At 51.6% G+C, this 26,770-nt stretch overlaps 1 protein-coding gene across 1 annotated transcript in view; it reads right to left on the bottom strand.

The window, feature by feature from the left end:
- The window catches only part of CHRNB4 (cholinergic receptor, nicotinic, beta 4 (neuronal)), a 16,031-nt gene extending 910 nt beyond the window's left edge, over positions 1 to 15,121 (bottom strand). The window contains exons 1-5 of the mRNA XM_012651905.1: positions 15,039 to 15,121; positions 10,240 to 10,388; positions 4,482 to 4,526; positions 4,270 to 4,379; positions 2,593 to 3,577 (exon numbers count right to left, since the gene is read on the bottom strand). Coding sequence (XP_012507359.1) covers positions 2,593 to 3,577; positions 4,270 to 4,379; positions 4,482 to 4,526; positions 10,240 to 10,388; positions 15,039 to 15,093 — 1,344 coding nt within the window. The 5' untranslated portion in view covers positions 15,094 to 15,121. The remainder of the gene's footprint in view (positions 1 to 2,592; positions 3,578 to 4,269; positions 4,380 to 4,481; positions 4,527 to 10,239; positions 10,389 to 15,038) is intronic.
- Between the last annotated feature and the right edge of the window lie 11,649 nt (positions 15,122 to 26,770).

The raw sequence follows: 26,770 nt of genomic DNA, 5'->3' as shown, positions 1-26,770 counted from the left end.
CCCCCGCCAGCTCACGCACACATTCCTGGTAGAGAGGGCCTGATCAGAAGGCCCTGAAGGTCAGCAGAGGCTCCAGAGTTGGAAATGTGGGTGGCAACAGGCAAGCTGACATCAGTGACCCAATTTAGCAGGCCCCCGTCAACGGTGTGTGTCTCCCCTCCAGGATAATCCTGACACGCAGCCCCCACACTCCCAACCAAACGCGGCTGGCACCTGTCCCTAAGATGCAGCAGGCACAGCGCAGCTCCCCGCACAGAGCACTCCTGGGCTTTCTTTTTGATAGTCTTAATTTCAAACAGCTTTTTTTTTTTTTGGTGTGTGTGTGCTTTCCCCCCTTTTTATATTTTTGTGCTATTTATAATGCCCAGTTAATCACTAGGGAGGAAGTGCTGCAGATGAGAAGCACATGGGGGGCTTCGGGGCGGGCAGGCTCCGGAAGTGGGGAAGCCCCTTTTCTCCACCGAGACATGAGAGAGTCAATAACCAGTAAGTCCACATGTGTCAGGGCAGGGCAAGGCGTTGGGAAGGGCAAGAGAGTTTAAGGATGGTGGATAGATGTGGGTAGAGGGCCTGGCTCTGCCCTGCTTCTGCTGTGTGACACTGAGCAAGTCAGTGAGTCTCTCTGAGCCTCCCTTCCCCATTGTAAACTGGGGGTGCTAGGAAAAGCTCCTTCACAGGGTTCCTGGGAAGGCTAGCAGCGATGCAGGGTGTATGTCAGCTCCTGGCAGAGCGCCTGGTGTGTGGCTGGAGCTTTAAGGATGCGGGTGATTATACCAGCAGTGGGTCTGCCTGGCTCCTTCCCTGAGACGGCTTGTAATCAATTGAGGTAGAAACAGCAGGACGCCCATGAGTGCGGAAGGGGTGGAGTGGACTTTAGGAGAGAGAGTCCCTGGTGGGCGCTGGCTCAGTGGGGGTTGCAGGAGACAGTGCTTCTCAGCCTAGAACATGCGCAGGGCACACCGGGGATCTGGCTAAAGTCATGGCTCCGAGATTTCTGCCCTGGAGACCCTGGCTTGGTCAGAAAGGGTGGCCCCAAAGCTGCAGTTTGGGAAGCTGCCCAAGTGGTTCTCATTTAACCAGCGGGCCCCAGGCTACACATTAATGTTGAAGAGCCAATGAATTAGGTGATGCTGAGCTACTGAATGGTTTTAAACTAAAAAACAGCACGATCAAATTAATTTTTCAGGAAGTGAAATCTGAGTCCGGTACAGTTGTGCTTCTCAAACTGGAATGCACCTCGGAATCCCTGGGGACCTGCTCAGCGTGCAGGCTCTGAGTCAGCAGGTCTGGGCTGGGGCCTGAGAGTCTGCGTCTCAGCAGCTCCTGGGTGAGGCCACTGCTGCTGGTCGGAGGGCTACGCTCAGAAGACTGTCTTGCGTCCTATATTCCATTTGTTAGCAATAATACATTTGCACAGTGTGATTTTGGAGCTTTTCAGCCTGCTCTTTTCTCTCCTCCAACTAATGGAAAGCCAGTGCTTCCCATGGGAATGCAGCGAGTGAAAAGGTATCTCAGAAAGATAAGAAGGAGGAGATGTCCTCTTTTTCCAAGCAGCTGCAAAGGAGACACCATGTTATGTCGTAAAAACCTGTTCAACAAATCTGACCTGATAAGGTGTGGAAATGAGAACATTCACAAGAATGTGAAACTTGTTCTCCTGCCCAGTACGGAGATGTGCGTGCAAATTTCAGTCATTGTCACATTCTGTGTTCAGTTATCATTAGAAGTGTTATTTGTTCAAAGGAGTCATTTGAGACACTCAAACTCTAGCATTCATCGCTTTGTCCTGTGAACTTAACCTCTTTTTTTAAAATCTGTGATTCTAGTCATCTAACTTGATAATTTATTACCCTGGTAGCAATATTATTTTAATTGATGCTTCCATACTCCTGCAAGCATCTTGCAAGTCTGAAGAGGATGGGGGCAGATGCTCCCCCTAACCCCGCATGCCTCAGCCCACCAGGGTTCCCTAAGGCTGCAGAGTCATCTCCCAGCCTGCTGACACCCTCCCCTTTCCTCTTCTCTGCCCCAGGGCTTTCTCCTGCGGCAAGGTGCTTGCTCTGGCAAGCTGGCAGAACCCCAAGTGCAGGGGAGTTAGTGTCCTGGGGCTACCCTCAACCCACAGGGGATGGGAGCTGGTGGGTAAACGCCCCAGCCCTCCTCCAGGGGGATGATTCTGAGGCTTGTTCCCAGGGGCCCCCAGAGGGTCTGCAAGGACTGAGCCCGGGAGCCCGCAGCAGTATCCTGCTCATTCCCCCTCCAGTGGCTTTCGTCCTCTCCCCACCTCACTCCCCTCCCTCCTCACTGCACTTCCCAGCATCACCTTCCAAACAAACTCCCTGCACCCAAGTCCCCATGCAGGGTCTGCTTCTGGGGAACCCAAAACAAACAAAAAAAGCTCACTGGTACTTCTGTCCTCTCCCCCTGAGCGTGAAGCTATAATAAAACTCATTTCAGTTTTAGATTCCCTATTCAAACAGAGTTGGAGAGTCCTTACTTCATACGAATTTACTGCGGGAAGTGGGAAACTGGTGCTAACTATCGGAGCCCTTTCTGCCGGGCAGGTGGGCAGGGGCTGGGCTAGCGACTCACACTCTGGTCTTGGTCGTCACTCTTCATGTGCTGGGCGATGAAGCTGACGCCCTCTAAGGCCTCCTGCACGTCCTGCCGGAACCTCCCCGAGGACCTGAGCCGGAAAGCCCTGGAGCCTGGGCCGGCTGGAGACGCGGGAGCTGCAGAGGCAGAGTTCGCGAGGTGCACGGAGTGTCCGTGCAGGTTGCAGGGGCCGGCAGGGCCCACGACAGAGGCGGCAGAGGGGGTGGCCTCAGTCTGCACCAAGCGCGACTGGCTGGGCTGGGGGGCCCTGGCCGGGCTGCTGTCAGGGCCAGGGCGCTTCATGAAGAGGACGGTGGGCAGCTTGTGTAGGAAGCAGCGCTTGACCCAGGGTGCCATGGTGTGGGTGCTGGGCGAGCGGTGGTGCACGTTGAGCACGCAGACGCTGGTGACGATGGAGAAGGTGACCAGCACCATGGTGAACATGAGGTACTTGCCGATGAGCGGCACGTCGAGGGAGGTGGGCGGCACGATCTTGGAGACGAGCAGCAGGAAGACCGTGAGCGCCAGCAGCACGGAGATGCACAGCGTCATCTTCTCGCCACAGTCGGATGGCAGGTAGAACACGAGGATGGCCAGCGAGGTGATGAGCACGCAGGGGACGATGAGGTTGATGGTGTAGAAGAGTGGCTTGCGCTTGATGATGAAGTCGTAAGTCAGGTCTACGTAGCTGGGGTCCTGTGGGTTCACCGTCCTTCTCCCAGGGAGGGCCACTATGTCCCACTCACCACTAGGAGTAAAGTCATCCATGCTGGCCGTGGGCGACATAAGGACCATGTCGATCTCTGTGTGGTCGTAGGTCCAGGAGCGGAACTTGAGGGAGCAGTTCTGCTGGTCAAAGGGAAAGTGCTTCACCTCAATCTTGCAGGCGCTCTTGTAGATGGCGGGGGGCAGCCACTGGATGCTGCCGTTGGAGTGCACCACCGCGTTGGTGTAGACGGACACCTCGTAGGTCCCGTCGGCGCTGGGGTGGGGTGGTGCATGGAGAACATCATGAAACCCACAGACAAGGCCTGGCCTGGCCTCAGAACCCACCACTTCAGGATTATTTCCCACTACCCGCCCTTCCCACTCCCACGCCCTCATTGAAAGGGACCTGCTTTCTCAGCAACTGTGTGGTAGAGAGAGCCCTACTATCAAGCGCTCTGAAGGCTTCACGTGCAATAGCCCTGTAAGCCTCACAATAGTCCAGTGAGGTAGGTTTTATTATTATCCCCATTTTACAGACAGGAAAGCCAAGGCCCAGAGGAGTTAAAGTGACTTCTTCAAGGTCAGGAAACTAGTAAGCAGTACCACTGAGATTTGAACTCAGGTCCATGTGCTGCTGCTGGTATAACTATGACCCAGGAAGGGTCTCTTTAGCTCCCTCCACCTACCTAAGATACCTACGCACAGCAAGTCAGTGCGGCCAGCAGCCAGCACTGACAAAGCAACTGAGGCTCAAAAAGACAGTGTGGAGGACAGAAAGAGCACTGGGTCACGGTGACACCCCATCTGCGACTGAGGGCGCTGGGTCTGCTAGTCTCCATGCCCTCCAGCTTGAGGTCCAGGTGGAGCACAGATGGGGCCTGGGGTTGGACTCGGCCTGGATGACCAGGGGTTGGGCCTGCTGCCCAGCCAGGCTGTCCCCAGGCCTTGGCCAACCCTGCCACTCACTTGTTGTAGAGCACAATGTCAGGCAACCAGATGCGCTTTGCAGGGATGCGCAGGATGTTCACGCCCTCGTAGCGAGAGCTGTTCCAGGCCAGGCGGTAGTCAGTCCATTCCTGAACAGACAGGCAGGGCCCTGTCACTTGTAGGTCCATCACCATCGAAGGGCAGCTCTGGAGGAAACATCTCCTGGGCCGGGGACCCTGCAGGGCACTTACCTGTTTCAGCCAGACGTTGGTGGTCATGATCTGCTCCCGCTCATTCTGGGGAGGGAAACGGAGCTGTCAGTTCACAGGGAAGGAGGAGCCCTCACCAATGGATCACGCTTTGTCATGCCATAGGCTCTGAGCTCCAGGCCCATGTGATCGACTGCCACCCAACATCTCTTGGATGGCTCAAAGGTATTTCACCCGCAGCGTGTCCGAGACAAAGCTCATGACCCTCCCCCACACCTGGCCCTCCTTTGGCGTCGCTATCTCGGTGCTTGGCATCCCTAGCCATCGAGTTCCACAAGCCAGAAACCCGGGAGTTGATCTGACACTCTGCTCTCAGATCCATCAGTAAGTCCTGCAGGTGGTGTCTCCTACATGCATCTCAAATCTGCCTCTTTCCACCTCTGCTGCCACCATCACCTGTCACCTGGACTGCTGCAGTAGCCTCCTGACTGGTCTTCCTGCTCTGCCCTGGCCTGCCTCTAGTCTGTTCTCTGCAGAGCAGACAGGGGAATCCTTTCAAAATCTCAACCCCTTAGACTATGTTGCTCTGCTCAAACCCTCCACTGCTTCCCAGTCTCGTCCAAAGTAAAAGCCAAAGTCTCGCCCTGGGTCTATACGGACCTAACGATCTAAGGTAATTAGCTCCATTACCTTATATCTCAACACTCTGCCCCTTGCTCATCCCCATCTTGCCATGCATTGGCTTCTGCCTCTGCACACCTTGTTCCCTTCACCCTAGAAATCCACCCAGATGGCTTCCTCCCTTTCTTCAGGTGTCAGAAATGTCACCATATCAGAGAAGTCTTCCCCAACCTTCCTACATAAAACACCCTGCCTTATTTTTCTTCATAGCACTTATCACCCCCGGACACGATTTCTCTATTTGTGCATTGTCTGCCACTTCCTACTAGAATCTAAGGACCTTGAGGAAAGAAGGCGTCAGGGCCTCAGTAAATATTTCCTGAATGAATACATGAATCCTGCCAGTCATCCAGGCTACCATTGTCCATCTCTCACCTGGACGACTGCAAGGCCCCCCACGCTGATGTACATCCATTCCAAACACACACACACACACAGACACGTGCACATCTGTCCTTCCTGGGCGGCCAGAATGACCTTCCCAAAGTTCCTGCCATTTCCCACCTCAATCTTATCCCTGTCCAGGTCACTTCCTTGGCTTCCTTCACATACAGATTAAAAACTCCGTCACAGGGTCGATGGGGCCTCATCAGCTTTCCCAGCCTCCTTTCACCTCCCTGTGCCCCTTTATTCTGTGCTCCAGCCCCCTTGGCCTTCTTTAGCTCTTTGAATGTGTCTCGTGCTTTCACTCTGTGCTATTTTTCCTGCCTCTTCTTCATCAAGATAACTTCTAGCATCCTAATATCACCTTGGGATTCACTTCCTCAAGGAACCTTTGCTGAACTCTCAACTGGGGAACAAATCAATAGGATGAGGTTGGGCTGCTAGTAATAGAGAGCCGAGTAACACAGGCTTGGCTTCAGTAAAGGAGACTTTTATGTCCCCCTCATGTAACAGTTGGGACATATATGGTGGTTCTACTCTACAGAGTTCTTAGGTACCCAGGTTCATTCCAGCTCTGTTCTCTATCACACCTAGAGTGTGGACCTCATCTGCAGGGTCCAAGATGACTGTTGGAGCTCCAGTTGTAACATCCATGTTCCAGGATGTTGGGGGGAAGGGTAAGAGGAGGGAGAAGAAGGATACATGCCAATCATCTCATTGCAATTATTTAGGCCATTTACATTTAATGTAGTTGCTAATATATCTGGGTTTAAACCTACCATCTATCTATTTTCTGTTTGTTCCCTTATCTCTCTTTCCTTTATTTGTTTTGGATTAATTACTATTCCATTTCTCCCCATATTAACGTGACTCTTCTTTTAGTAGTTACTGTTGGGGCTACAATATACATACTTGATTTTTTAGAATCTAATATAAATGATTACTTTTACCACTTCTAAAGCAAGACAAGGACTTTAGAACATTTCAACTCCATCTACCCACTCCTGACTTTTGGGCTACTATTGTCATGTGTTTATTTATACATATAGTTGAACCCTTGCAAGATATTTTTATTGTTTTATAGTATCAATCAACTTAAAATCCATCCATATAGTTACCCTTTCTGTTGTGCTTCATTCTTTCTTACGTATCTGTGTTTCCATCTGGGATCACTTTCCTTATGGTAAAAGAACCTCTCCTTTAGTATTTGGATCTGGGATTTCTCTCTCTCTCTTTTTTCTTTTTTTTTGGTCTGAAAAAAATCTCTATTTCACCTTCATTTTCAAAGGATAGCTTCAAAATCCTTGTCTAATTCTAGGTTTGCAGTTTTTTTTCTGTAGTACTTTAAAAAATGTCATTCTATTTTCTGGCTTCCATTTTCAGCCGTTAGTCTTACTGTTCTTGGGGTTTTGTTTTTGTTTTTGTTTTTCCTTCTTTTTCTGGATACTCTTACAGTTGTCTCTCTGTCTTTGGTGGTCAGGAGTCTGAGTGTGACGTACTCGGGCATATTTTTTCCTTGTGTTCATCACCCGCGGAGCCTCTTGAATCTGTAGCTTAATACTTTTGGTCAGTTTTAGAAGTTCTGAGCCAATATCAAGTCAAATATTGCTTCTGTCTTGTTCTTTATCTCCTTTTGGGATTCCAAATATACATGTTAGGCCTTTTTTAAAAAAATCATATACCGTATTATCTTCTTTTCTGCATTTTTCATCCTTTTTTCCTTTCTGTGGTTTGTCTAGATGTTTTCTATTGACCTCTCTTCCAGTTAACTAATCATCTCTTCTGCTATGACCAATATACTATTAAGTCTATCCAGGCCGGGCGTGGTGGCTCACGCCTGTAATCCTAGCACTCTGGGAGGCCGATCGCTCAAGGTCAGGAGTTCGAGAGCAGCCTGAGCAAGAGCGAGACCCTCTACTAAAAATAGAAAGAAATTATTTGGACAACTAAAAATCTATATAGAAAAAATTAGCTGGGCATGGTGGCACATGCCTGTAGTCCCAGCTGCTCGGGAGGCTGAGGCAGGAGGATCGCTTGAGCCCAGGAGTCTGAGGTTGCTGTGAGCTAGGCTGACGCCACGGCACTCACTCTAGCCCGGGCAAAAAGAGCGAGACTCTGTCTCAAAAAAAAAAAAAAAAAAAAGTCTATCCAGTGAATTTTTTCCAATGAGTTTTAAAGTTTTTATATGTTTTTAGTTTGGAAGTTACCTTAGATTCTTATTCATAATTGCCAGTGTTCTGGAGAAATTCTGCATCATTATAGTTTTCTCGAACATGTTAATATCAGTTATTTTCTTTTTAAGAAAATTTGTTTATTTTCAATTGTGGTAAAATACACTTATCATAAAATCTACCATCTTAATGCAGTTACTTTAAAGTCCATGTCTGATGACTTTAATATCTGGACCATCTGTGTGAATGTTTCTGTTATCTCTTTCCTCTTGTTTTTTTCTCATTGTCTTGTCTCACGGCGTGCCCAGTGAATTTTTATCTGATTTATCTTTCTCCAGAGAGAATTCACTCTGGCTTTATGGCAGGCAGTTGGAGCAGGGCCACATCACCTTAATCCAGTCTGGGACTGAGCTGGCTCAAAGCAAGTTTCAGTTTTTGTGAGGCTGATCTATTTTTTATTCATTTTTACTCCCACAGGTGGCCCTTCCAGGGTCCCCACCAAGGCCCCATGTCCTTAGTGGGACCCCAACGCCCATTGTGTCATTCAGCCCTGTGGCAGAGCCAGACGTTAGCTGGGCCTCCCAGCCTCTTGGCTGCCACTTAGGGCTCGGTTTTATTAGCTTCTTGGGCCTCTACTGTTTGCCGATCATCAAAAGTGATGAAAAGCACCACAGACTGTTGAGGTCAGCTCCTGGACCCTGGTCACTCAAGGCCTGGCTAAGGCCTCCAATCACCTTCAGAGAGATTTTTTTTTTGGGGGGGATTTTTTGTCTAGCTTTTCTAATTGTTCTTATGGAGAAGTTAGTCTGCAACAAGCTACTCTGCCATTACCGAAAGTTGAGAACTTTTACCTGTCTTTAAAAAAATATTTTTAAAGTTGAGATATATAATAATTTACATACAATGAAATGCACAACTCTTAAATGTATAGTTTACTCAGCTTTAACAGTTGTATTACCCATGTAAGCCACCTCCTTTCAAGACACAGACCGTTACTGTTATCCAGAAAGTTCACGTATGCCTTAGTCCTGTCCCACACTCCCCTGCACACCCCCAGCAGCTGCTGAATGTGTCTGAGGACACTGGTATAGGGCTCTGGCCTCCCCAAAAGAGCTGCTTTGAAAAGCCTACTTGTCTTACCAGCACTAAATCTGCCTGCTCTCTAGAAATTTCCATTTACAATTTTCTATTGTTTTAGAGCTGCCATCTCACAGGTGCGTGCCACTGCGTCTGGCTAGAAATGTCCATCTTTAAACTGGTTGTATCTGTAACCATCCCTCCTCAAGAAACGGATACACCTTGAAAAATAGAAGGAACACTCACCACCAAAACCTAGTATTTATTCTGCACAAGCTTTCAGGAATCTGACAGCTCCCGGTGGTACTGGCAGGGGTGGGGGCTGGGGGCTGTGTTCCCTCGCACTTCTGGGGCCTCTATCACCCCACAGGGCCCACAGAGTGGATCTAGCAGAGCCGCCTGCCTGTTCCTGCCCACCAGGGTGGCAGCTGCACGGCAGCAGCCGGGCTCACCCATTAAGCAAGAAGCCCTTGGCTGGACAATAATCTCAGACTCCAGCCTGGGTGATACCTGGCTGAAAGCCCTTGTTCCTTCCAGTCCCCGTGGAGCAAGAGGGACAGAGAGAACAAAGCTCTACATCGCTCCCCATTCTTGGGCTGTGCTTCCTCCTAGGGGAGGGAGCCAGCCGTTCATTTGGCCAAAGCCTTATTGAGGACTATAGATCTGAGGAGCTGGGTTTGTGGGGGCCAGTCGTGCTGGAAAGAGAGGCTGCTGTGTTGGTAAGTCTAAGCCAACTACCATCATTCCACTCCTCTGGCCAATGGCTGGCCAGGGCTTGGCGTGGGCGATGGCTCTCCCAGTGAGCTACAAGGGGCTGCCTAGGGGGCAGGTCTCTGCGGAAGTTTCCCTCACACTCGAAAAGGAACCTAAAAAAGGATTTGCAATTTCCTGCCACAGACATTGTCATGTGAGGATTTTATGTTTGGAGCTGTGGCCGCCGTCTTGTGACTGTGAGGAAAAAACAAGAGAATTGCAGAGTGTTGATATCACTGACATCATGGAATTACTGAATTAACCAACTCTGAAATTACTGGCCTGCTCGCCTGTTATATAACGTAATGTTAATACATGTCCGTAGCATTTCAGCCACTCTCAGTTGGATGTTCTATTACCTGAAGCCAAGGCACGTTAACTGACACTGAGATCACGGATTTGCTGCGGCTCCGAACCGCGGAGCGAGGATGCACAAAGTGGGCAGGACAGCCCCGGCACGGAGAACGGCATGTGCAAAGGCACGGATAGCATTTTTGGAATGGAAGAATCATAACTCAGAGGCAGGGTCAGGACCCTCAAAGTTTAGGCAAATTTCTTAACTTATGGATATGAAAAAAGATCAGACGAACAAGCTAGGACCTTGCTCAGAAACCTGGGCAATGCCATAAGTAAAACTCGAGCTGCCTGACTCCCGGCCCTGCGCACTGAAGGGCCGCCCTTCCCCCAGCCCGCCTCTCCTCCTGCGCCTCCCCACGGCTGCCCTCTGCACCCACCACGCTGATGAGCTGGGCCAGGGAGAGCTGCAGCTGGATGGGGATGAGCTGCGCGGAACTGGTGGCCGGGCGGATCAGGCTGTTGTAGCTGGTTTTGTTCAGAAGGTCGTCCATCAGCTTCTCCTCAGCGTTGGCCACACGGCAGTCCCCTGGGAAAACACACGGTCAGACCTGCTGGGCCCTCTCCCAGCCGAACCCCACTGCAGCTGATGGCAGCGAAGGGGAGAGCCGAGAGCGCCAGGGAGCACAGGAGCCGCAGGCTGAAGCAGCTGAGGTGCTGGCGAGCCTGCCTCTCCTTGGGGACTTCGAATTAAGTACCTTCAAGACAGAGCTCAGCTCTGTCCCCCAGGGCCACACCTCTTCCTCCTGCTGTTCCTTCTAGCAAGGAATGGCACCCCACACTCTAGACACCTAGAAATTGGGCAGCTCTTCCTGACCCTTCCCTTGGTTCATCCAAGTGGACATCCAGTCCTGTCTATTTTACTTTCCAAGTCCCTCAGTCTGTCCTCTCATCTCCACTGCTACAGCAATGGCCCCAGCTCACCACCCCTGGGCCAACCCAGTAGCTTCCTTGTTGGTCTCCCACCCGCATTCTGCCCCTGTTGTCTGTGTACCACATACAGTGCCAGAGTGGTCTTTTTATAACAAACTGGGCTGGGGCCCTTCCCTGCCCACAGCAAATGTTTTGGCTTGGCATTCAAGGCCCGTTGCCTGGGCACTGGCTCATGTTTCTGGACCTGATTTTCTCCCACCTCTCTGTCTTTGCTGCAGGCACTCTACGTCCCAGCCACGCCCCACTGCTTGCCTTTCCCCACATGGCCTTCACTGTCTCACTTCGTGGTCTTCGAACACCTCTTTCTTCTGCCAGGACTGCCCCCAGCCCTCCAGCCATCAAATATCTGAGTGTCTATTTTGTGCCAGGCACTGTGCTATGTGCTCGGGATAATGGCAAGCAAAAAACCAGAAACAGTTCCTGCCACCAGCCAGCTCGCGTGCAGGGGAGGAGCACTGTCCCGCAGACGTGTGTTTCGTGCAGGCAGGATGCAAGGTGGTGCTCTCCGTAAGAGGCAAGCGGCACTGGGACAGGGCATTTTCTGGGTTCAGACTTAGACCTACAGAGCACTAGGTCCCTCTGAGACACCAAAGAGGGGTCCAGCTGGCAGTTGGTTCCTGGGCTGGAGCTAAAGGAGAGGTCTTAGCTCAGAGCCACCTTCAAGACCCAGCTTAAATGCCGCGTCCTGCAGGGAAGCCCCCTGGGCTCAGACAACCCGAGATCTGCCCCTCTTCATATCCCAGATCTCTGCCAAGTGGGATTTGGGTTTTTGTCACATCCCCTCACATGCCTGGGAGTGAAGGTGCGGTTCAGGGACTTGAGCTCGTGTACTCTGCTGTCTTCAGGGAGAATGTCAGGTATAGGTGCGGCCGCACCTCAGAAAGAGGGAAACTCAGAGGAGAGGCAGGGACACCTGAGCAGGAGAGCCCAGGAGCAGGAAAGGCGATGGCAGTGAGCAGAGGGTAGCAGGTGGGGGCAGGATAGCAGGTGGGAGGATCAGGGGATAAGGGAGGCTGGAGAGGTGGGGGTGGGGCCACTGGCTGGGGCTGGCCTGGCTCAGGAGTCAGACTGCATCGTCCCCCAGAGCCAGGTCACTGAGTCTCACCAAAGCCCTCCCTCTTTGGGTGGGGCCAGAGGGCCTGGAGCAGGGATGCCCGATCGAGCAAGTCTGAGGTGGACTCTTGGGTGGGTGCTGGGCTGGACACATGGCCATGGGGAGCAGCCGCAACCCTGCCTGTACCATGCACTTTCCAACTCGCTGCCTATTTGGAGCAGATGCAATATTTAGTGCCTTGTGTAAGATGTTCCTAGTGTGCCTGCTGTCCCTCCCCCAGACTGCCCTGGGCTCTTCCGAGGGGGGTCCTATGGATGCTTGGCCTAGATTGTGAGCCCTGCTTCGCATGCCCTGGACCCCCCTCTCCCAGAGGCCAGCTGCTTGCATACCCTGGAAGCCAGTCCATAGCCCCAGGCTACAGCTGGGTCATTTCCACAGCCCTTTTTTTTTTTTTTTTTTTTGAGACAGAGTCTCGCTCTGTCGCCGGAGCTAGAGTGGTGTCAGCCTAGCTCACAGCACCCTCAAACTCTTCGGCTCGAGCAATCCTACTGCCTCAGCCTCCCAAGTAGCTGGGACTACAGGCATGCGCTACCATGCCCGGCTAATTTTTTCTATACATTTTTAGTTGTCCAGCTAATTTCTTTCTATTTTTTCAGTAGAGACAGGGTCTTGCTCTTGCTCAGGCTAGTCTCGAACTCCCGAGCTCAAACAATCCGCCCGCCTCAGCCTCCCAGAGTGCTAGGATTACAGGCGCGAGCCACCGCGCCCGGCCATCCCTTCTTTAGTATATCTGTTGGGACTGGCCCCTCATTTCATAGAGAAGGGTGCATCTTGCCCAAGTCCATCTGGCATATCTGAGGCAGCTCTGGGATCGTAATCTATAGGTCCCAGCCCCCAACTCTGCAATACTGGGGGAGGCTGCATCCCACATCTCTGAAGTCCCAGGAGGCTGGTCCAGCTGGGTTCCCGAGAGTCCAGGGCTGCTCTGTAGGCTGTGGGGGCTCCTGTTCCAGCTCTGAGCCCACCTGATGTGTTCAGTTTGCTCACTTTTAGGCCCGTCCTGCCTCTCAGACATTCAGATGATCCCAAGGGACTCTCCCCTATGTTGAGGACCAGGTATGGGTTCCAGAGTTAGAGCTTCCCCGATCCTCAGATCATTCGTCCCAACCCTCATTTCTCAGCTGGGGAAACAACTGAGACCAAAGAGGGGAAGGGACTTTCTCAAGGACCCCCAGTAAGTCAGAAGCAGAGCCAGGTCTAAGAGCCTCTTTCAGGTGGAGGCCCTGCCCTGACCTCTGTGCCTTCCTCAGTGCCTCGTTAGCTTCCCCACAAGGAGACTGCCCCTGCAGAGGCGTAGTCGGTGCTGTTTGGAGTGGGTGTGTGCCCGTGACTGCACCCCTGCCTGCGTTTGCACTCGTGAGTGTGTGGTGGCGCGGGGTGCGGGGTGAGAATGACCAGCAGAGGTGCTGTGGCTGGGATGCACCCCCTGCCCCAAAAAAGGGGGATGGGGAGGCCCAGCACTGCATGTGTTTAGGCTTCCCAATCTGCCGCTTAATGCTGGTGAGGCCTGCGGGGCTCAGAAGACAGGGACAGGCCTTTCATCCCCAGCTGACAGGGGTGGCTCAGAATGGGTGGAAGCTGCTGGGACACAGTTGGGGGTCACATCCCAGCCTGTGGGCCGACAGAGTCAAACAGAGGCTGCCACTAGGGGTCAGTCACCATCCAGTGATCCCGACAGGGCGTGGGCCCACCAGCCTCTGTCCAAGGTCTTGCCTTCCAAAGCCTTCTCTGGAAAAATTGCTCTCCTGCAGAAAGGGGCTAATGGTCTGAGAGGAAGCCATAGCCAAAATTCTAAACTGTGTCAGTGTGTGTCTAATTTGAAAAAAGCATATCTAATCTAAAAATTTGTATTGAAGATATACCTACTGTTTTGGAATACAAACTACAGAAAGTGATGGTCCACAGAATCTCACTGGCAAGTGCGCATCTGGAAGGGCAGAGTGATTTTCAGTTGGGGGGGGTGTCCTTAACTGAGGAAGGGAACACAAGATTTGTGTTAATTAAAAGGAAGCTGTGGATTTAAATAAAAGTTGAGATTTATCTTTTACAAAGAGCTCACAATAAACTATTAGTGCTTCTCCAATCATGTGCATGAATCACCTGGATGCTTGTATAAATGCAGATTCCCAGGCCCCGTTTCTAGAGATTGATTCCGTGAGCCTCGGCTGGGGCCCAGGGATCTGTAGTGAGTGACACAGGCTGCCCCGGGACCAACCTGAGAAACGGTGCAAGCGGCCCGTATGCACATCTGAGTCCCCAAGTACGTAGGCAGGGCATATCATCTCCACAGACCGGATGGGGAAACTGAGGCCCAGAGAGGGCGAAGGAATGGCACAGGGTCACCCAGCAAGTAGTAGCCGAGCCGTGACAGACACACTGTGTGTGGACACCACCTCTGATGAGAACTCCACTTGCTAAAGGAGCCTCGTCCTATGCCTCCAGGGCCGCCTCCCGCGCCCTCTATGGGGGCCTCTGTCCAGCAGGAAGTGGCCCTGGTCCTCCGGGACACCTGCGCCTCGGAAGAAAGGCTTGGGCCACAGTGTTGGAGGTGAAGAGCCCCTGGAACTCAGGCGGGGAAAGCGAGGCCAGGGAAGACGATCCTCACCGCGCCTGAACTCTGCCCGAGTCTGCGTTCCGCGTGTCGAGGCTGCAGCTTCGAGTCGCGCGCGGCACTGGCGCAGCCCGGCCCTCCGCCAGGCCCCAGGCTGGGCGGCCAGAGGGGGCGCCACACCACGCGGCTCCCGCCGGCCGCTCTCCCCTCTCAGCCCGCGCCCAGCCGCGCGCTGCTCTCTGCTCGCCAAGGACGTCACCTCTCGGACGGGGACGGGGACGGGGCCCCGTCGGGGGTGAGTCCGTGCACCCCCAGGCTCTCTTCGCGCCGGCGACGACGGGGCTGCCTGCAGGGCCAGCGCGCACGGTCCCGCTGCCCCGGCCCAAAGACGCGGCCAGAGGGGGCCCGGGCCTCGGGGCAGCGCCGAGCAGAGGCGGCCCCCACTGCGAACCTCGCGGACCCACGCCGGCCCGGACCAGCTCGGGCCGCTAGCCCCGGCGCAGGGACCGTCCCTCCCTGCCACCTGTGGCCAGCCCCGCGCGCCCAGCCCGGACACCCCGCCTCCCCCGCGGAGAACTCACCGCGCCCGCAAAGGGCGACCAGGGAGGCCAGGACCAGGCAGCGCGCGCTCCTCATGGCGGCGGGGCGGGCGGCGGCACCGGCGAGCCGCGGGCGCGCGTGGGCCTCGTCCTGGCACCGCGGTCCGGCCCAGTGCCGGCGGCGGCCGCTAGGACCCCGCGGGGAGCAGCCGTGAGCCCCGCCCACTCGGGGAGGCGCGGGGCGGCCGCGGGGATCCGGAGACGGGGGTCGCCCGGCCGCGGGCCTTGGCGCCCCCGGGCCTGCTCAGGCCTCCCCACCACCTTCCAAGGGAGGTGGGCAGCACAGCGCCTGCACCCTCTGTGCAGCTGGGGAGACCGAGGCCGCGAGGGCGGCAGGCGCAGTCCTGCTCAGAGACGTGGATGTGCTCCAGCGGGAGACCCCTGGGCTTTGCCTGCTGTCACCTGGAACTCAGGACTGGGGGTGCTTTAGGAAAATGAATGATCCAAATTCATAGCCATGGGGTTTGCCGAAAGAAGGACACTGCGGGAGTGAGCCAGCAGGCGGGGCCGCTGCTATCTGCGGACATTGCCGGGAGGGCAGTTGAGAAAAGCGTGGAATTTGGGAGGGTGACAAAGCTCGGGGTCCGCTCGCCCAGCCTGGGGACTGAAGAAGGGAGCAGAGCTAAAGGGAGAGGGTGGGCCAGAGTGGGTTGGCTGTGTCCTCTGCCTTGGGCCCGCTAACCTGCGCTGACTCTCTGGGGGTCAGCTCAGGTGACCGGAGAGGGCAAGCACGCCCCTGCCCAGCTAGGTTGTCCTCACCAAGTGTGGGAGTCGGTTCCATTGCCCTGGGGCTTGGAGATTTCACAGGACAGGTGTCGGCGCCAGGGCATCCCCCTCTGGACCTGGCTGGAACTGTTGCCTCAATTGGGATCCAAAAGGGCCTGTGGCAGCTTCCTGGAGCCCACACACTCCCTCTCCCTGTCACTCCAGCCCCCACTCCTCCCCCGTATGGGCCCAACAGGCCAATCTACCAACTGGAGGGGCCAGGTGGGAAGGGCAGGGTCAGGGGGAGTGATCCCCTAAAAACAGGCAACTTTGCCACCTTCTCTCCAGGACTCTCAGTCTTGCTTTCCCATTGCTTCCTCCAACAGCTGTTGCTATAATCTAACATGTTGACATATAGTCTTTTAAAAAAAAAAACAAAAACACTGTTGAAATGGCTTGTGCACCCAGGGCCCAGAGAGCGCTTGCCATCAAAGCCCACCTTGGAGGAAGTGTCAAGGTACAACCAGGGGAGAAGCAGAACCACATGAATTATGCCCTAAGGATGAATCCTGGGAGACCATGAAATCCACCGTCTCACCTACAGACAGAGAAGTTGGGCCCTGACTCCTGCTGGGGCCTGTGGCAGATCGCAGGTCGCTGCTCTGTCCTCTCTGGCCAGCACCACTGCAGCCTGGGCCTCAGCTGGTGAGCCAGCCGGCCTCGCCCACAGCCAAGGCAACTGCAAAAAGGGCACTTGGCGGTTATGGGCAGAGCCCAGGGCCAGGATGTCAGCCTGTCTGGCTGGTGGACAGCTGCTCAGCCTGCAGCTGGGGCCAGGCTAGGCCGGCTGAGGGACCAGGCGTCTAGCAGGGAGGGTGCCCACCCATCTCTGTAGCCATCATCCTCCTGGACACCCTCACCAAAACGCATGCCTTTTCTTAAAAACATTTTTTTTTTTTTTTTTTTGAGACAGAGTCTCGCTTTATTGCCCGGGCTAGAGTGAGTGCTGTGGCGTCAGCCTAGCTCACAGCAACCTCAAACTCCTGGGCTCAAGCAATCCTTCTGCCTCAGCCTCCTGAGTAGCTGGGACTACAGGCATGCGCCACCACGCCCGGCTAATTTTTTTCTCTCTACATATATTTTTAATTGTCCAGATAATTTCTTTCTATTTTTTAGTAGAGATGGGGTCTCACTCTTGCTCAGGCTGGTCTTGAACTCCTGACCTTCAGCAATCCACCCTCCCAGAGTGGTGGGATTGGCCTCCCAGAGTGCTGGGATTACAGGTGTGAGCCACCGGGCGGGCGGGCTGTTGTAGACTATTTTGAATGGATGTTATATTCTCTCCCTCCCTCTTCCTCTTCCCACGCTCTCACCTTGGCTTACCTAGCTCCCACAGTTTGTAGTTGCCTCGCCTCCAGGTTTTATGGTACGTTCAAGCCCCATCCTGCGGTACATTGGAGATAATGCACATCGTATCCAGCCAAGGCTGCAGGCCACAGGTCAGCAGCAGGCCCCCTCCCAGCATTGGGATTGGGGTGTACCCAAGCTCCTAGCTTCCAGCCAAGTCTTTTGTCCCAAAGGACCTGCCACTGTCTTTGGCTTCCAAAGCCCAACAGGCCCCAGGCTTTGCATTTCTTTTCTGGTTCATAGAGATGATGATCTTATTTTTCAGCCTGGTTATGTCTTTTTAAGTCACTTTCTATGTCTCACCTATTACTGTTGCCGTTTGGAGAAGACAGGATGCAGTCAAACCCAATTTCTCCAAACCAGCAAGCCAGGACGCTCCCTCCCCGGGCAGCCTCCCTTCTCTCCCCAGCAGCTCCAGGGTGAGACTTGCTTCATTTGGTCTCTAGCAGAATTATTTGTTAAAAGGGTCATGTCTGCTCCACACTAGCCTGAAAGGGCCCCAGGGACAGGGTGGGGTCTTTGATCCTCATCTGTTAGGGCAGATGGGGAGGAACCCCCAACAAACCAGGCACCTACTAGGTGCTAGATCCTTCATCATTAATTCTCTCATTTTACCCTCCTGAGAAGCTACTGCCCAGTCTTGCAGTGCAGCACACTGACGGGGAGGGAGGGAGGGGACTCCCAGCATCAAAGCCCATGGTCCCCTCCACTTGCAGCAGCTAGGGCAGGAGGCAGAGCTGTGATTCCAGCCCATATGTGGCCTCTGCTGGGTCCTATGACCCTTGCTCCCTGACCCCGCTGCTCTCTGCTCCCCTGTCTTTTCTCCACCTGCCCCTCTCTCCTCCTGAGCACAGCGTGGCTCGCTAAGATGCTCATCAGCCTCTGGGGCACACAGCAGCTGACGCCACAGAGCCGGCAGACTGGTTGCTCTGTCAGTGGGGACATGGGCCGGGGATCAGGGCTGACTCAGACCCCAGGCCTTAGGGAATACAACCACCCAGCCTGAGGGGCTCGAGGCAAGGAACAGCTAGTCCCCACCCTCTGGCCAGCCGCACCCCAGGCAGTCCCAAGGCCTCACCATCTGGGTTGGTGCCGCCTGGGTGCCTGCTGCTAGGCTAAGGCCTCGTTCCGTCTCGGAGCATCCTTCCCTGCCACGCATAGGCTGGAGCAAGTTTTCTCTGTGATCCTTCCAGCCTCGAGACTCCACGGCTCTCCATCTGGGGGTGGAAGTCAGAGCCATGAGTAGACAGACAAGGGCTCCCCTCTGGGCTCTGCCACTTTGCAGCTGCCTGACTTTGGACTCGTTCCTTCCTCCTTCTCCTCACCTGTAGTGCGTCCTGATGCTTGAACCAGGTGATGCAGGTAAAGCACGTAGCGCAGTGACCGGGCACTGAGTGCAGCAGTAGGAGCAGTTGCTGCGCGTGGGAGAAGATGCAAGAACTTTCGGTCCAATCAACTCGGGTTCAAATCCCTGTTCGGCCACGTAGTAGCTGTGGGGGGCAAGTTACCTCACCTTTCTGAGCCTTGGTTTTTCCATCTGTAGAAAGAGGGTGATAATTGTACCTCCCCTCCCACAGGGTTGGGTCTGAGGCTGAAATGGGACACGAATGTGAAAGGCTGCAGATAGCACATCGCCCCTCTTTCTCCTGTCTCCTTTGTAGCAGATGGGAAGTCAGTAGGTGCTTACCAGTTGCACTATCCTTTCACAATATAATCATCAGAATCATAACTAGTGACATGGACTTCCATCTGAGAGTCGAGGGAGGCAGGACACTAAGCTTTGCAAACACTGGCTGTAAGTGAGCAGTGTCTGCCCTACCCTGTCCTGAATCTCCTCCTCCATCCTTCCTGCTTATCAGAAGCATGTGGGCTTTCAATCCTCACCTCCAGGAAGCCTGCCCCGATTCCCCCCAATCTTTATGCTCTCATCTCTTGAGGGACCTGCTATTTCAGCTTTCGATTCTGCATAGCTTGCCTCGCCTGGGACCCAGGCAGAGGCTGGCGGTGCTGGCAGAAAACCTGGTGGTTGTTTTTCTTCCCTTATGTGACTGAGACCACTGAGATGTTCAGATCTCCCAGCAACAAGGAATGCGATTAGCTGCCCGCCGGCAGTGCCTGTAGCATCTTCAGGCTTCACCTGAGCTTTTGAGTGGAGGCCAAGCTCTTCCTGGGCAGCCCCCAGGCCAGCAACTGAGCACAGCAAGAGTCCAGGGACTGACCATTTCTGCCCAACCCAGGACTCCAGAGGCCCCTGTTGGGTTGGCGGAGACTTTGTGTGATCTGCACAGCACTCTGGTCCTCTCCTGCCCAATCTGGCTTCCCCCCTCTTATCTTTCACAGTCGCTACTCCCCGCCCGGCCGCGAGCCTTCTTCCACTCCTAACCGCGCGCAGCCGCAGCCGCCGTCCGGAGCGCTCGCCATCTCCAGCGCCAGCGCGCACCACGGAAGGAGTGGGCTGCGACGGGCCCCAGCAGGGGACGCTGCACACAGGACGCGGGGGACTCCAAGGACGCTGGGCCCTCAGGGGCTAAAGAGGGACCTGAGGACCCATCTCTTCGAGTTTCCCCTTTCACATGTTCATGTCACGTGGAGAGCTGTGTCTGTGCCAGGCACGTGTTTCAGAGATGGATGAAGCAGCATCGCTGCTCTGGGAGGACCTGGGGAGCAGAAGCGGACGGACGCTCCGCACCAGGGTCTCAGCGCACCGAGCGGAAAGCCTCGCACGCGAAGGGAGCTGGGCGGCGTTGCTGGGCGCTCTGCTTGAGGGGCTGACGATTGAAAAACCTGCCCTGGCAGGGCCTGATTTCCTTTCGATTCCTTTGTCAGAAGCCTTTACAGTGAAGCATCTTAAATAATAATAATAACAGCGACAGCAAAGAACATTTATTCAGCGCCTCCCGTCTGCTGGGCGCTATGCTAAGTGCGTCCGGGGAAGCCTTGGTTAGGAGAGACGACGGCCTAGGCCACTCCTCGCGTCAGGCTTCCTGGGCTTGCGCCGATTGCTTGCTAGCTCTGTGACCTTGGACAAACTATTCACCCTCTCAGTGTCTGGTGTTTCTTATCTGTTAAACAGGGAAATTGAGAGTCTCTTCCTTACACATGCTGTGAAAAATTAGCAACGCCGGATCCAGGCAGGCTGCTTCCAGAGTCCAGACGCTGACCCCCTAGACTGTCTGTAACCACATCACTCATCTAAGGCCTGGAGAAAGCTTTTCTTAAAAACTTTTTATTGAGATGTACATATAGGAAAGTTCACAAATAATAAATGTTCAGCTCAATGAATTTTCACAAACCGAACACACCTGTGTACCCAGCACCCAGCCCAAGGTGCAGAACATCCCCAGGGCCCCCAAAGACCCCACGAGGAGTCACTGTTGTAATTGCTAATGGTGTCGATTAGCTTCACCTGTTTTTAAAAGAGTTTTTCCCTGCCAATTTTATGGAGGTATAATTGAAGTACAATAAACTGCAAATATTTAAAATGTACAATTTGATTCATTTTGATATCTGTATTCACCCATGAAACCAAAATTCAGAGAGCAGACATCTCCATAATCCTCAAAAGTTTCCTTGTGCCCCTTGGTAATCAATCACTCCTTCCACCCCTGTCCCAGGCAACCACTGATCTGCTTTCTGTCTCTACAGATTAGTTTGCACTTTCTAGAATTTTATATGAACAGAATTATACAGCCCATACCTTTTCTAAAATCTTTTTTTTCTGCCTCAGCATAGTGCTTTTGAGATTCATGCATGCTGTTGCATAGGTCAATGGTTTGCTTCCTTTCATGGCTGCGTAGTATTCCATGGGATGGCTATTCCACAGTTCTTGAGACACTCTCGATACAAGTCCTTTGTCTGATACACGTACTGCAAATATTTGTCCAAGAACATGACTTGCCTTTTCATTTTCTTAACTATGACTTTCAAAGAGCAATAGTTCTTTATTTTGATGAAGTTCACTATATCAATTTTTATTTTATTCATGCTTCTTATACTCTATCTTAGAAACCTTTGCCTATCCCAAGATTGTAAAGATATTTTCCTTTTCTTGGTCTAGAACTTTATAGTTTTAGGTTTTACATTTAGGTGTCTGATCCATTTTGAGTAAATTTTTGGATATGATGTGTGGTAAGCATCAATGTTCATTTTTCCAGTGGATATCTAGTTAATCCAGCAAAATTGTTCAAAAGACTTTCCTGTTCCCATTGAATTGCTTTAGCACCTTTTTGTCAAAAATCAACTGACCACATGTGTTGATGTGGGTCTATTTCTAGACTATTCTGTTCCATTGATGTGTGTGTCTGTCTTTTAACAAATGCTCTTGATTTCTATAGCTTTAAGTATGTCCTGAAATCGGGAGGGGTAAGTCCTCTAACTTTGTTCTTCTTTTCAAAAATTGCTTTAGTTATTTTACATTTCCACATACATTTTAAAATCAGCTTTTCAAGTTCTAAAAAAAAAAAAAAACCCCAACAGTGCCTGCTGGAATTTCGATTGGATTACACTGAGTCTATAAAACAATTGGGGAAGAATCACCACATTAGGTGATTTTGCATCTCCCAATCCAAAAATATGGCATATCTCTCCATTTATTGAGTTCTCCTAAAAATTTTTTTAAAAAATTAGCCAGGTGTGGTGGTGTGCACCTGTAGTTCCAGCTACTCAGGAAGCTGACGCAGGAGGATCGCTTGAGAGCAGGAATTCGAGGCTGCAGTGAGCTGTGATTGCACCACTGCACTCCGGCCCGGGTGACAGAGCAAGACTCCATCTCTAAAAAACAAAATGCAAAAACAAACCTACTTCTTACCAACTGCAAATGGCAACCTCCTCCCCAGTTGCACAGTGCCCGAGAGGAGCAGTTGGAAAGGCCCAGTAAATACTGTGGGATGGCTGAGTGAGCAAAGACTAGCAGCATAGAAAGGGAATTACTCTGTGTAGATTTTGAAGAAAGGTAACTCCTTTGAGCCAGCTTAGGATGTCCCTTGCCGGCTCTCATTGTTGCAGCCCGATTGCAGAACGGGGGATGGACACAGAAAGAAACACACAGACACACACAAGACATACAAGACTGCAGTGCCCGATTTGCACCAGTCGTTTTGTTTATATACTTTTTCTATGTCCGGCAGCTACTTCCTGGTACGTGACTACCTTGGGCACCTTGAGGAAAACAAGGTTTTCATTCCTTCCAGACGATTGCTCAAGGGAAGCAGACATTTGCATCTTAACTTCTTTATCTCATCACCGTATGCAGGACAATGAGTCGCCTTGGCTTGTTTGCAAGACCCTAGGCGCTTGGTTATCTGTCATAAAGCTGTCCGTCGTGAGGAATAGTTCTGTTTGTTCAACAGGCCGTGTCCAGATCTATTATCCTCTGGCCCCAAGGAGAGCACACCCAGTTTTGCTGACTCTGGGCTTAAGCCAATTTTTGCCCAAGGATGGTCCCTACATCTCCCCCTTTTTTGTTTAATTTTGAGATCGAATATGTTCAAAAACTGTCATGATATTTTGATGGCGTTGATCATTCTTTATTTTCCGGTAGCTCCAGCATTTGTAGACTAGAAATAAACAAATCATGAAAACAAATAGAATTCCAACATTAGTTCTTATACCATTAAGGAAGGCCTGAAAAGAAGTTAAGGGATTAACTTGAGCAAGCCCATTAGCTAGACCTTGGAAGAAATCTTGTTCATTAAACTCTGGCAAATTGTCATGGAAAGTGCTTGTTATTTCTTGTTCCAGACTCTGTAGGTCTGCTGTCAAATTGTGGCCTCTGGTTAACAGCTGGCGAAGGACTCGCCAATGCTGACTACTGTTAAAAGGGATAGGTGTGACACAAAACCTGGAAGAATTTCAATCACAACGCAAAAACGATTGAGTAGATAAAACTTGAATTTGATCTCCCAACCATTGGACAGTACTTGTAAATGAAGGATTTCTCCTTCTAACCGACTATCAATTTCTTGTTGATGTTGCCACAGCCTGTGAGAGTCTTCATGCCATTTATGGATGAAGTCGGCAGTTTGAACAGATTGCTGTAAAGCCACTCCTGCAGGCATCCATGCAGAGTCATTAGTATAGACCAGGACTTCAGGATGCCCCCAAGAGACAGCTTTAAACAAAGGAGGGTATGGCACATAAGCCCAATAAACATGTGAAGGGTTCACAGGCCCTACCTGGCAGGTCACAAAAGCTAACGTGGCCAGAAACAAAGTACTTGGGTTACGTGGTTGTTGAGCCCGGGAAACAACCGTCTCAGCTTCCTGGGTCAGCTTCTTGAGCTGGCCCCATGTCGGTGGGGCTGCGCGTGTCATTCCCAGTGTCAATCCTCGTAGCAGCCGTGGTGGCTATAGATATCAATCCCACCACAACAGTAATTATGAGGCCGATAGCTCTCTTAGCTCAATGGCTCAAGGCAGTTATTTTGTTCAGAAAAGTGGTGATCAGAGCGGACTCGCTCCAGGGCGAGATAGATTAACTGGAATCCAAAGCTCTGTTCTGGCCCTTAAAATATACAAGCTTTGTGAACTAGCATTAAATGTAGCCCATGAAGAGCAGTTAAGGCAAGTATATAAAGAACAATCATTAATATAAGAAATATTTCCCGTGGACTCATTCCATTGGACAGTACCTCGCAACAACAAATACAGATAAGACACACAAGCCTGGAAGGATCGAGAAACATTAGTATGAAGATTAACCTGAAAAGCAGCAGGGGCAGACTGATTAAATGACATATTACCCATCCATATATTAACTAGTTCCCCAGACGCCAATAGTTTCCAAAGATGCCTCTGAACACGTGGTGTTCCCAGAAGATGCAGTCAAGGTGGGGCAAGACCCCTGTCAGACCAAATAATAGTTTCATTAGCACTAGCACTTAGATGATTTCCCTGACTATGCCATCGTAGAGAGTGATTAGTGAATTTTTCACGGAAATCGCCGTGAGGACTCCAGTCTACTATCAGAGGATGGTCATGTATTTGTTTAAGAGTTGACCCTCTGCACTGTCTCCATTCTAAACGAGACAAGGAAGGGCCAACACGAGGCATAGAACAAAAAGGTATTTGGGGCTGCCATTCAGATTGATTAGTAGGTCTTCTTTTAAGCCCTCTTACGGACAATAGCACGGTGACGGCCGCAAATGTGGAAGTATTATATTGTTAGACCGCAGATAATTCCACGGTGGGCCCAGGGGAGAGACGACGACCCTGAAAAGCGAGCGGAGACCGAGACTTGATGCAAAAAGCAAGAGGTTTTTTTATTACAAGCGCAGTGCAGGGGCTCACAGCATCACCAAGCTGGCTAGCTGTAGCACCTGATAAGTGTAGGGCTGGGGTTTAAAAGCAAAAACCACACGCAAGTGGTCAGGGGCAAAAACAGGATAAGAGGGAGTTTTGGGGTGGGGAAATTCTAGAGGCTTAATCTTGCACAGACTACTCCCGGAGGCCGAGGGTGGGGTAATCTCATCGGCTGCAATCGGAACTGCCAGCCTGGGGTGGAGGAATTGTAAGAAGCTGCAATCGACACTCGCAGGCAAGCTTAAGCAAGGACACACGGGGGGTTTTGTTACATCTTTGCAGGCCTACTCTAGGAAGTTCAGCCTGTCATGGAGTCACTCCTGTCCCATGTAGCTATATTTAACTATCAACTAAGAGCAAGCACAGTGACAGAAGCAGATGGCATCAGTTAGAATTAAAGAGAACACTTTTGCTATAACCTTACATGCCTTACATTTCACACACACACACACACACAAGGGGGGAGATTTTGCTATAACCTTACAATATTGCAGACCCCATGCCTCATGAGAGATGTTTAAACAGTGAGAACCATACCCAAAGCAGATGGGATATCCTTCTGCACTAACAGAATAATTGTTAACCATTCGGCCTTTCTCATCTGGGTGAGAGGAGCCTGCCCGATATGGTGCAGGCATCCATGCAGAGTCATTAGTATAGACCAGGGCTTCAGGATCCCCCCAAGAGACAGCTTTAAACAAAGGAGGGTATGGCACATAAGCCCAATAAACATGTGAAGGATTCACAGGCCCTACCTGGCCGGTCACAATAGCTAACATGGCCAGAAACAAAGTACTTGGGTTACGTGGTTGTTGAGCCCGGGAAACGACTGTCTCAGCTTCCTGGGTCAGCTTCTTGAACTGGCCCCATGTCTTTGGGGCTGCGCGTGTCATTCCCAGTGTCAATCCTCGCGCTAGCACTGTCAGATTCTTGAATTCCTTGAGAAAATCCTCGGTCCTGATTCTCTTTGCCATGTCGCCACTTGAGACAGCGAGTGGGGACCCACTCACAGCCCTGCCCTGTGGAGACATAAGCATAACCCCGACCCCATTGTAGAACCTCTCCTTCCCTCCACTCTCCATTCGGCGTGGACACATACACTGGGTCGCAAACATTTGGCAAGGGAGAGGACGAGGTCGTGAAATGACGTTCTGCTGCAGAGGAATTCAAAGCCTTCCAATGATTTAAAAAATTAAGGGTGAAAAGTGCTCTTAATAGATGGCGTTGAGGAGACTCAGGGACTCCCTCTTTTTGTTTTTGTAATTGGAGTTTCAAGGTGCGATTCGCACGTTCAATAATTGCTTGACCTTGACTATTAAAAGGAATGCCTGTAATATGGCGGATGGAATACAAGGCAAGAAAGGTAGCGAGTTTATGAGAAGTATAGGCGGGGGCATTGTCCGTCTTGAGTATTGCAGGGAGGCCCTTAACTGCAAAACAGGAATAAAGATGAGTGATGACAGCGTCAGCCTTTTCAGAACTCTGAGCAGTAGCCCACTGAAAATGAGAATAAGTGTCAATAGTATGATGAACATAACGAAGGTGTCCAAAAAATGTAACATAGGTAACATCCATCTGCCAAATATGGTTTCCTCTCAAGCCACGTGGATTACAACCTGGCGGCAACGAAGGGAGTGTTAAAGGTGCGCAGGAAGCACAAGAACGCACAATAGCACGAGCCTGTTTGCGTGAGAGAGAGAAACGTTGCTGAAGTCCCTTGGCATTGGTATGACGAAGTTCATGCTTTCGAGATGCCTGTTGAACAGAAGCAATAAGTAAAGAGTCAATTTTATCGTTCCTTCCGGCCATAGGCCCGGGGAGTCCAGAGTGTGAACGAACATGAACAATAAAAACAGGATGGTGACGTATGTGAAGTAAAGCCTGTAAATGAGTAAATAAACGTTGCAAAGTGGTTTGGGGATTGAGAGGTAGAGAGGCAGTAGGAAGATGAGAAGCAACATAAACAGCGTATTGGGAATCACTGACAATATTACGGGGTTCAGAGGGAAAATCCTGTAAAACTAAACAGATAGCATATAGTTCACTTTGTTGAACTGAACGGAAGGGAGAAGTAACAACCTTTTGGCCCATTGTGCTCCAATAACCGGCTTTACAGGAACTTGAGGCATCTGTGAAGAAGACGGGTCCCTTTAGAGGGCTGGAAACAATAGGTGAAACAGGGAGGACGGAATGAGTCTGCAAAAAGGAATACAATTTGTGTGGCGGGTAATGATTATCAAAGGTTCCAATGTAGTCTGCACAAGCCACCTGCCAAGCAGTGGAAAATTCAAGGTTAGTTTGAAT

The sequence above is a fragment of the Propithecus coquereli genome, unplaced genomic scaffold (genome assembly GCF_000956105.1).
Source record: "Propithecus coquereli isolate 6110/MARCELLA unplaced genomic scaffold, Pcoq_1.0 Scaffold372, whole genome shotgun sequence".
NCBI classification, from domain to species: domain Eukaryota; kingdom Metazoa; phylum Chordata; class Mammalia; order Primates; family Indriidae; genus Propithecus; species Propithecus coquereli.
The sequence above is the reverse complement of the archived record's forward strand: the minus strand, read 5'-3'. Positions and strand labels throughout refer to the sequence as shown.